The 12,130-nt window shown below is 33.1% G+C and overlaps 1 protein-coding gene across 1 annotated transcript; it reads left to right on the top strand.

Annotated features, from left to right (window-relative positions):
- The first annotated feature begins 11,361 nt into the window (after positions 1-11,361).
- Positions 11,362-12,130, top strand: LOC128041211 (uncharacterized). Its single transcript, XM_052630724.1, has 2 exons — positions 11,362-11,634; positions 11,712-12,130. The coding sequence occupies exons 1-2, from the start codon at positions 11,413-11,415 to the stop codon at positions 11,904-11,906; spliced, it is 417 nt and encodes a 138-aa protein (XP_052486684.1). The 5' UTR covers positions 11,362-11,412; the 3' UTR covers positions 11,907-12,130.

Genomic DNA, 12,130 nt, shown 5'->3' with positions numbered 1-12,130 from the left:
AAAGAAATCAAAAGGGAATCTTTAATCTTGATGAAAATATGCTTTAGAATCGATTTCAATGGTGCTTTTCGAGTTATTTTCTTGAGTATTCTATGACGACTCACTCCTATATTCTTATTTTTGTCATATACAGGTCATAGAATGCCTGAAAAACCCTAAAAATCGTGTCTTTCGCTGTTCAGAGTGTAATTTGTGAAATTGACACGACTTGCCACTTAGCCTTGTGGTAGCCTGTGTGGCTCACACAATTGTGTGGAACGACCCAACCTATCTGGCCATTGTACCTTGCTCTAATTTTCTTGTTTTTGCTTGTTTTTGGATCCTTTTGCTCCCAAATGCTCTCCTAAGTATACAAACATAAATTTAAAGGATTAGTAGCAAAAAGATTCACCATTAACATTGAATAATCACCTAAAAATGCATTAAGAATGAGATTAAAACATGTTACTTTTAGCTCCTATTAGCTATAAGCAACGTGGAAAAGGTATGTCATATATACATGCATGTACTGTATACTGATAATTCTGATGGTATGTTTCTGTTTTTCTTTGTTTGTATATAAGAGCATATGATGTTTGATTATGTTAATTTGTATATCTTTGAATATGCTATATGACCATGCATTTGAAATTATGGCAAAATTGATTTGCTTTTGTTGAAATTATGACACATCTGTTCTGTAAATCGTGGAATTCCATGCCTTCTGATTTCTGTTGTTGTACAACTGCATGTCTTACATGCTTTTCTTTCAGATTATGTATTTGCATGCCATTTCATATTGCATGGGGTTGGGATAATATTGTAAGGAGGAAGTTCTGACAATTTAATGATCTTCACTATCTGGTGGTTTAACCACATTTCTATTTTGGCAACTTGACTCTACTGTAGAGTATATGCCACCCCAACTATTATACGTTTATGTTAAGTCCTTAGTTTGAAAGAACCATTTATTATTTTATTATTCTAGTTGGACGATTTAGTTAGACAGATGAGAACTGGTTAGAATGGAACTAAGTTATCGTAGTCGATAAAACTCATTTTTATGATGAGAGAGAGTACTTAGCCATGGGAATCGAGGGGGTTAGTGTGATACTCTGACTTATCCACTAAACCTAGCTTCCGTGATTAGTTGTATAAATTTTGTATTGGCTTCTTAGGCAAGTTTTATGTATTCCCTTGCATCAATATTTTCTTCTCAAATTTTCTCTGCACTTTCTCTCAAACATCTTGACCGGAATCTTGTCTATACTATATTCAACCAACTCCTTCGCTATTTTAGCACCCCGCTAAAGACACTCTTGAAGGTTCTCGTGATAAGAGAGAAGGTCATGGCGTTTAGAATTGTTGTATTTTTTTTGTGTGTTTCTACACTGACCCTTGTATGTATATTGTTCCTACTGAAGTATATCTACATGAACTTGACCAAACTATGAGTTTAAAATCATGGATGGTATAACATAGAAATGATACTTATATGACTATAGGAATGAAGTTATGTTAGAATTGATATAGTACATGAATGAGTGATGAAATGGGTATCTGTATTAGATATGAGGTCCGGTGAGTCCCAAATTCATGAAGAAACATGTATTAAGTTAAGATTAAGTTAAGAAAAAAATAGTCTGGTTGAATGTGGGTTCTCTTATATAGGTTTTACTAAATATTTTAGATAAGTCCGTTATAATCTAAGTCCCAAAAATAATGAATAAGTGGATGAATGGTCCAAGAGGATAACATAAATGTTTGATAAAGAAATTGCAGTAGTGCAGACCGAATAAACAAATCCTATCTCCCTGGCATTGTACTGGAGTGGATTGAAGCATTAGTTCCTATACCTCTGAAGATGCAGTAGGAAAGAAATGGGGCTACTTAAAGAAGAAGAATACCAAGGTTCAGCACGATGGGGAAAAATTGGGCATTTTTAAAGTCTTTGCTCATTTCCCGTTACACGATAATGAGCAAAGAGGGGCAGCTGTAATACCCTATTTTGGCCCGGGTCTAAAATGCCCAAATTACAAACAGGCCTATAAGGGCCCAAACTGAAACAAAGCAGAGGCCCAAAACTTAGTGGCCCAAAACAAATAAAGAAACCCTAGGGTTTCTAAGAAACTTCAGCCGCCGCAGCCAAGTCCCTTTGTACGAGCCGAATCTTCACCTGCAAGGAATGAACACAGGGAAGGAAACAAAATCAAAAGATTTGCAGACCAAGAGATATCAAGCATGATTTGTTTCTTCATTTTCTTATTATTACTATGGCTATAAGAAGGCCATTAATGTACTGTAAAGGGGATTGGAAATCAATAAAAAAACAACTATTTCCACAACCGAAAACAGAAAACTCAATACTAAGAGCAATACAATCGATCCAAAGGTTAACATCTAAAGTTTTTTTTATATATATTTTATTTACTTTTATTTTTCTTTTACATACGAATAAAACAAAGAAAAAAGGAAAGAAGTAACCTTTAGAGGTGCCCAGATCGTCGTGGATGGCCGAGGGTATCGTCTCCGAAGACAGACGATCGGAAGCCGAAGGGTTTCTCGGGCTTTTGGGGTATTTTTGTTGATATTTTGAGGGATTTGAACCCAGATTTGGGCTTAGGGGAGTCTAAAAGGCCAAATAGGGGAGTCTAAAAGACCAGTCGATGCCCGGACGGTGCCTGAACGATGGGCGAAAGGGGAGAGCTTTTTTGAGGGAATTTGGTTTTTTTTAAAAGAGAATGGAAAATGAATTTTTTTGAAAGGTTTTTGGCTTAAATAGCCAAATAAAACGACATCGTTTTGAGCATGGGTCGATCCGACTCTGACCTGACCTGGCCTAGGATCCGCGTGTTTTTGAGCAGAGGGGTAAATTACGCTTTTAGCCCCTCCGCCTTTTTAATATTTTACAATTAGGTTTATTTTATTTTTTAATTTCGCCCTTTAATTTAGTTTCAATTTCAATCTGGTACCTATGGAACGACGCCGTTTAGAGGAAAAGGAAAATTTCCCTTCCAGTCCCTCCGTGATTATGCTCGTGTTCAATTTAGTCCTTTTGACTTCATTTATTTGCGGATTTGCCCCAGATTTTTCATATTCAGTTCAATTTAGTTTTTTTATATATATATTTTAAATTAATTAATTTCCATAATGTAATTATTCTCTTTTTTGCAATTATTTTTATCTATATATATATATATGTATATTTGTTGTTTTTATGTACATATTTATTTATTTATATTTTTTAACGACTATTTTTATATATATACGTATATTTATTTTTATTTTTAATATTGTAATTATTATTTAATATTTTTCTATATATATACTTTTCATGTACCCATTTATTTCCTATATATATGTATATTTTTAAATAATGTAATTATTATTTAGTTTTTTTATATATGTGCATGTGTGTATATTTTTTTAACGAATGTTTTATTTATTTATATATATGGATATTTATTCTTTTAAAAATGCTCAAATATATATATTTTTAAACACCTATTTTATAATCTATATATGTTTATCTATTTCTCTTTATTTTCATAAGTATATTATGTATTGTATATATATATAATCTTCATAATTTCTATGTGCATGTTATATATCTTCTTTTCTTTATTTATTTTGTTTGCTTTCTTCATTCTTTATTTAATTGTGTTTACATTTATTCATTTAATATTTTGCATGTCATGGATTATTGTTTTTTTTCATTTCGTTTATTTATTTGTATTGTTTCTATGCCATTGATGTATTTGTTATCGTAACATTTACACATACAATATAACATTACGTCATCTTTTTATTCGAATTTAAAAATGGAATTTTTCAAAATCGAGATAATACTCGTATTGAGGATTTTCGAGATGATTGAAGCCCTAACGTATTGGGTTCCGATTTTCTTCATTAAATTTAACAATCGAGAATTGCTCTTGAATCAAACAAAAATAAAACTTGTCATCGGGAATTCAATATGTTGTGTCCTAACGTATTGGATGTGACACGTTGATTTCTCGAGACATGGATTTTTTTAAAAAAAAATAAAAGAAATATTGAATGTTTGGGATTTTAGGAAATTGTGCCCTAACGTATTGGGCTGCGATTTCTTCATAAAATTTAAACAATTAGATATTTTCTTAGATTTTATTATACGAGTTTTTTTTTGGCTAACTCATCATGAAAAGAATAAAATGTTGTGCCCTAACGCATTGGGTGTGATATTTTTCTTTTTTCAAAATGAGAAGGTCTAAATAAATAATTTAATTTAGGATCGCATTTTTTTAAACTCTCGACTTCAAGACATTAATTAATCAATTTGGTACCAATTTTTGGGCGTTACAAGGGTGCTAATCCTTCCTCGTACGTAACTGACTCCCTAATCCGTTTTTCTAAAACTCGTAGACCAAAGCTATTTTTTAGGTGATCCAATCACACCTCAATAAAAGATTGGTGGCAACTCCCAATTTTTATTTTTTAGTCAACAACTAATTTTTATTCTTTTTAAAAAATGGTTTCGACATATATAAAGTTGGTTAAATTTTAAATTTGATCTCTAAATTTCTCTCAAATTTTAAATTGAATCTCTATACTTTAATTTTGACATAAGTTGGCACTCGTGACTAAAGAGATTGTTTAAGCAGTCTATGCATGCAAGGGTACAAACGGTTAGACATACCTAGATGTCTAGTATATACATGGTATAAATACCCTTCCTTGGTGCACAAGCTTCGTATCCAGACTGGTGTAAGGAGGAAATGAAGGGATGTTGCGTATGATGATGAAATGAAGACACATGATAATATGGTTTGCCTCCGGTTTTGCACTTTACTGCAAACCGTGACTGGTAAAAACTCGACCTTGAAGGGGAACACGTGTGTGTTTGAATACAAGGAGGAATGTTGGGGGTACGGAAGTTATGATTAGTAAGTAGCCTTGATGAGTGATATGAAGATACAAGCAAAATGATTCTTCGAAACTAGGATCAGAAGCTAGTACAAGAAAGGGAGTATTTGGGAAAAAGGGGTGTATGTTTGTAAAATAAGGAGTGCACATTTCATGAAATGTAAACAATACATCTGAAAATTATATAAAGGTTGTCCGCGAAAGTGGTATACACACAGAGCAGTTGTGCCATGTGTTCATCATAAGTGAATTTCCAAATTGTGATGGCATTCGTGTAACACCCCAATTCTGGTGGGTTTAAAATTTTAGCGTATAACAAGAAAAAGTTTGTTTGACGTAGTAATAGTTGCCCAAATGATTATTTGGTGTATACGTATGGGTGTTTAGTTACTGCCACAAAAGTAAGTAAGAGTTTGATTTCCTGATATTCTGTCGCATATTAAGGAGAAGTTCGTGTTAATAGGTTGAGAGTAACTATGAAAAGAGTAAATCTGTATTTTGTAATTGAACTGTAACAACCCACCCGGTGAAGTCCTAGTATTCGGTTACTGTTTATTGAGATATGACTTTTAGAGTAAATTTTGAACGAGTAAAGTATTAATTTTGGTTAAGTATAAGATCCTGCGAATGCGCCTATGGGCAAAGTTTATGTTTGGCGAGATTGGTGGTTTGGCGGACTCTACTGTAGAGTATACGCCACCCCAACTATTATATGTTTATGTTAAGTCCTTAGCTTGAAAAAACCATTTATTATTTTATTATTTTGGTTGGACGATTCAGTTAGACAAATGAGAACTGGTTATAATGGAACTAAGTTACTGTAGTCGATAAAATCACATTTATGATGAGAGAGAGTACTTAGCCGTGGGAATCAAGGGGGTTAGTGTGATAATCTAACTTGTCCACTAAGCCTAGCTTCCGTGATTAGTTGTATAAAGTTAGTATTGGCTTCTTGGGAAAGTTTTACGTATTCCCTTGCATCAATATTTTCTTTTCAAATTTTCTCTGCACTTTCTCTCAAACATCTTTATCGGAATCTTGCCTATAGTTGGGTTCGCTATATTCAACCAACTCCTCCGCTGTTTTAGCACCCCGCTCAAGACACTCTTGAAGGTTCTCGTGATAAGAGAGAAGGTCATGGCATTTAGAATTGTTGTATTTTTTTTGTGAGTTTCTACACTGAACCTTTTATGTATACTGTATGAATGGTATAGAGTCTATGTGTTCAAGCATGTGTTTTATGGTGTATCACTAATGTAGTATAAAGCATGGTTACATCTGAATATTTGGAATGTATATTATGAAATGTGTGTTTTGTTGGTTATTTATTAACGACTAAGAAGATTGTACTTATTTTGTTTCAATGTATGACACACCTGCAAGTGAATCTATTTTGAAACCGAGCTCTAGCATTTGTTGTAGACTCAAAGTTAGATGTGACACAGATTTAGTCTGGACTGGTAATCTGTTTTCGTTTTAAAGGTTTCGCTTGGACTAGTAACCTCACATGTATGGTACCCTCTAAAAAGAAATTATGAGTGACGGTTACCTAATGGGGTTTTTTGCATGTCCCAGGACGATGGTGGGAAAACCTCACATAACGTGAATTTTAAAAAATTATTATCATAAATATCCAGGAAAAGAATAGATTTCGAGGAAAACTCCAAAAGGAATTCCTTTACAGAAAACTCTGAAAAGAATAACCTTTATGTCAAACTTGAAAGAAATGTCTTTGTGGAAAAATTTGAAAAAAATAGCCCTTTGTGGCCAACTCTAAAAGGAATTCCTTTGTGGGAAACTCTAAATGGAATTCCTTGATGGCACGTGATTGCCCGTGTAGTGTGTTCTGTTAGGCATATGTGGTGTAAATTATTGGGGATGTCTGGTAAGATTTGAATATGAATGTCTGTGTCTATTGTAGGATGCGAGTAAATTCTCTTAATTCAGTAACAAGTAAGACCAAGAGATGATATCGATATGTTATGGATTAAGAGCGAATGAGTTTCAAGGGTTTCTGTGAAAAGAGATGCATATATGTATGTCAAGAAGGGTATCCGTCATTATGGCCTGCAAGTGTGAAAAGAGAGTGGTATTGTGTCTTGTTCTAAAATTGTTAGGAATTTTAATTAATGTCATATTGATCTATAGGATTTTGATATAGCATAATGTGGAGTGCATCTATCTAAATGGTCTAAGCAATGATTTATCAATATGAATATGCGTGGTCTTGAACTGCCTTTCATCACAATGGGTTGTCGGTGTGTATTTGTACCTGTGTGTGAATTTATGGTATTAAAGTCTATATAAGTATTTGCCAAAAATATATGAGTATTCTTCCTCAATAATTGTTAGTGAACAATTGTTTGAAATAGGAATATGGATTAAGACATGGATATTTGGAAGTGTTTCCTAAATGTATGTTCTGTTAACCACAAGATGTTTCATCTTATCATACGAGGTTAAAGAATCATAAACCTCATCAACTATGAGAGACTCGCGGCTATATAAAATCGTATCTCTAAAGGTTGAATAAGACGGGGGCAACGAAAAAACTAGAATCATCCCTAGATCTTCCTTATCATACTGAACCTCCATGGCCTCCAAGTTTGAGAGAATTTCTTTGAACACTGTTAAGTGTTCGTGCACAGATGCACCTTCCTCCAAACGATGAGCATAAAGACGCTGCTTCATATGTAGTTTGCAAGTTAGAGTTTTCAACATACATATCTATTCCAACCTCTTCCATAATCCAGCGGCAGTCTTTTCCTTCATCACATCCTGTAAAATTTCGTTAGACAAATGCAGATGTAACTGTGTTAACGCCTTTCGATCCTTGTGCTTCTTCTCTTCTTTCGTCAAAGTTGAAGGCATCTTATCTACCCCTAGTAGGGCTTCCTCTAAGTCTATTTGTGCAAGAACTGCTTGCATCTTTATCTGCCACAATGCAAACCTGGTGTTGCGATCCAACAACGAAATTTCGTACTTCAAAGACGTCATTACCGTGATTGAGATGAATAACCCGGAAGCTCTGATACCAATTTGAGAAAAATATAATGTCGGTAATGACAATATATCGCAAAGAAAAATAGAAATAGAAAAATAAAGAACACACACATTTATGTGGAAACCCTTTCGGGAAAAAACCACGGGCAGAGGAGAAGAAAATTCACTATGTCGAAAACTTAATTACAAGAGGAGTAAACTATGCCTATTTATAGGCTTGTAAACCTTATTCTAATAGGAGTGAAACTCCTTATTCAAATAATATCAAATAGATGGAGTTTAATAAGGTTTAGAAACCTTATTCTAAAATAAAATAAAAGAAGTATAATTCTATAGGGATTTTACTTTTATTTTATTTTACCACAGTATTTTATTTAAATAAGGATTTGAGTCACTTAATTCTAACACTCCACATTTTGTACTTACACTCCACCTACATTGAAATTAGGCAATAAACACAAAATTTAGTAGCACCATGTCCCAAAATATATCAAAATAAAGCACATAAATATGTCAATTTGGCACAAGATCATGTTAGGTGTGTCAATAAAATTTAGTGTTTGAAATCTCGCATAGTTAAAACTTAAACGTAAAATGTCATTCATATCCTCTTAACAATAAGGTTATTGTCATTTTCATTTCTATAAATTAAAACTAAAAAATATTTTCTTTAAGTAAATTGAATACTACTCATATAAAACAATTATTTGGAACAAGTGGAACCTGTGTATTTTGACAACTAAATTTTTTTAAAGAAATATGATTTTTTGGTATTTGTGATGTCCATTTTACTGTTCATGTTGGGGGTCCTAACAATGTCACCTTCAAGATTGGAACCTAGATGCTCCCTCGAGAATGTAATGTTTCTTCCTTACCACTGCACCCAACACTTATCGGTAGTTTTTAAAAACAAGTTAATTAACTATAAACTTATTTGATTAATCCTTGTTGGTAAACTATAAAAAAGGATTTTAATAAAGTACAATTATGTACATTTGCATATCCTTGCACAATTAAAACTTACAAGTCTAATATTTATTTAAAGAAAAGGGTGAGATGACAATAATATCCTCCTAACCATGAGGCTTTTGTTGTTATTCAGGTCTAAATTTTAAATAAGATGACTACTTGAAATAAAAATTGTTGGCAAAATATACATGATGGCAATAATATCCCTCTAACTAAGGAGCTTTTGTCTTCAATGTAATTTTTGTGTGTTTCTACACTGAACCTTGTATGTATATTGTATGAATGGTATAGAGTCCATGTGTTCAAGCATGTGTTTTATGGTGTATCACTAATGTAGTATAAAGCATGGTTACATCTGAAAATTTGGAATGTATATTATGAAATGTGTGTTTTGTTGGTTATTTATTAACGGCTAAGAAGATTGTACTTATTTTCTTTCAATGTATGACACACCTGCAAGTGAATCTATTTTGAAACCGAGCTCTAGCATTTGCTGTAGACTCAAAGTTAGATGTGACACAGATTTAGTCTGGACTGGTAATCTGTTGTCGTTTTAAAGGTTTTGCTTGGACTAGTAACCTCACATGTATGGTACCCTCTAAAAAGAAATTATGAGTGACGGTTACCTAATGGGGTTTTCTGCATATCCCAGGATGATGATGGGCAAACCTCACATAATGTGAATTTAAAAAAAATTATTATCATAAACATCTAGGAAAAGAATAGCTTTCGAGGAAAACTCCAAAAAGAATTCCTTTACAGAAAACTCTGAAAAGAATAACCTTTATATCAAACTTGAAAGAAATGTCTTTGTGGAAAAATCTGAAAAAAATAGCCTTTTGTGGCTAACTCTAAAAGGAATGCCTTTGTGGGAAACTCAAAATGGAATGCCTTGATGGCACGTGATTGCCCGTGTAGTGTGTTCTATTAGGAATATGTGGTGTAAATTATTGGGGATGTCTAGTAAGATTTGAATATGAATGTATGTGTCTATTGTAGGATGCGAGTAAATTCTCTTAGTTCAGTAACAAGTAAGACCAAGAGATGATATCGATATGTTATGGATTAAGAGCGAATGAGTTTCAAGGGTTTCTGTGAAAAGAGATGCATATATGTATGTCAAGAAGGGTATCCGTCATTATGGCCTGCAAGTGTGAAAAGTGAGTGGTATTGTGTCTTGTTCTAAAATTGTTAGGAATTTTAATTAATGTCATATTGAACTATAGGATTTTGATATAGCACAATGTGGAGTGCATCTATCTAAATGGTCTAAGCAATGATTTATCAATATGAATATGCGTGGTCTTGAACGGGGGTTGTCGTGTGTGAATTTGATGGTATTAAAGTCTATATAAGTATTTGCCAAAATATATGAGTATTCTTCCTCAATAATTGTTAGTGAACAATTGTTTGAAATAGGAATATGGATTAAGACATGGATATTTGGAAGTGTTTCCTAAATGTATGTTCATTAAGAAAGTATTATGGGACAAGAGATCTATGAAATGCTTGAAGGGATTCCTCAGTTTGCTAAATATGAAATATTAAGTATAGCAAGGGTATAATGACTGACATATATATGAGTAATAAAACTTTGATGGTATCAACTGAAGTAAATGATGCAGAGTAATATTTGACTCATAGCAATTCATATAAGATTTGCAAAGTATCCATCAATGTATGGTTAAAGAGCTCACTAAGTACTCTTGTACTTACAAGGTTTGTTATTTTTTTTTAGGTATTTGAGGAAAGACTGGGCCTAGAGGAACAATGCAAGGAGTTCGCCAAGTTAGTTGCGAAGTGGGTTATTATGCATATAGCGGAATTTTGGTGTAGTCTAGGAATACAGCGGAATTTGTGACGATTATTTTGTGATTATGAATGTTTATTTGTAGCCTCCCTGGCTTATTGTTAAAGGTGGTTTATGGCGATACCAGATTAAAATGACTTTTAAAATACTACTGAAGTGATAACTCGATAGGGAAATTTTATTTGAGCTTGTGGATATATTTTTTTTAAGCTTCTGCCAAAATCTATTTACTTGTGTCTTTAGTCTTTTAAAGTAGCACGATACTATTTTTAATTCGCTTCCAAGTCTTTAGTCTTTATAAATAATATTTAAATAAAAAGAATTATTAAAATAAAAAGAAACCTCCTAACCATAAGGCTTTTGTTGTTATTCAGGTCTAAATTTTAAATAAGATGACTACTTGAAATAAAAATTGTTGGCGAAATATACATGATGGCAATAATATCCCTCTAACTAAGGAGCTTTTGTCTTCAATGTAATTAAATTATGTCCCAATATATTTTCAAAGTACCATCGGACACTCATTATATTTGAACTTTTCGTAATAAATATTAGAAATATTAAAAAATGGTAAAACTAAGCCTGGGCCATATTTGATATTTACACATATAAAATAAAATGACTTTGTTACCATATTTAAATTTAAAAGTCTTACTTGTAATGCTAGAAGGTTGTGTATAAATATGTGTGTGGAGGTAGATATGAAGCAGAATAGAAGGAGAGTGAACTAAAAAAAGGAGTTAAAAATGGCTAGTCATATAGTGGTAAAAGGTGAGCTTAAGAATGGTTCTGATGACTGCCTTGCGAGCTTGACTTATTCGAATTACCAAGGTGCTCCGGTAACGATTAAAAAAGATTCATTACCCACTCCATTTGCGCAGAATATGGTAGTCGACGGTCTGTACGGAGGCCTGGTGTATGATGTTGTTAGGGTGAAGTGGATTATTCTTTGGACCACTGATTGTAAGGTATTAATTAATCAGTATATTTTTCATTTATTTTGATTTTGTAGCAGAAGAAATTAATTAATTAAACTATATATCAGGTGGCTACTAAGCTCATTCCGACCGAAAACCATATTGTTTGGGAGGATATAGTGAGCATCCTTCAGCCCTACGAGAGCTCTGACAACTTGCCCGTATCATGTGGGGGTGCATTTTCCGCAGAAGCTCATATCCATGCAAATGCAGATGGATCTCTAAACCTGACAGCACAAATCATGTGGAGCGGTTGCAAGTAAATCATATATTGCTCCATGCTTATCTCTATCGGTTTATGCTGTGTGACCCATGGAGGCTGTCTACTTCTTTATATTTATAATACTATTAAATAAATTTGACAGCCACTTCTACCTTTCCTATTCAACATTGTGTGCCTTGTTTCTCCTTTTTCTTTACTTTTCTGTAATAATATATATACACAAGATTGTGTGAATTAATAAAAAAATGTCTATGTCTGTGTCTA

This window comes from Gossypium raimondii, chromosome 5 (genome assembly GCF_025698545.1).
Source record: "Gossypium raimondii isolate GPD5lz chromosome 5, ASM2569854v1, whole genome shotgun sequence".
NCBI lineage: Eukaryota > Viridiplantae > Streptophyta > Magnoliopsida > Malvales > Malvaceae > Gossypium > Gossypium raimondii.
This window is presented reverse-complemented; position numbering and strand designations above follow the sequence as displayed.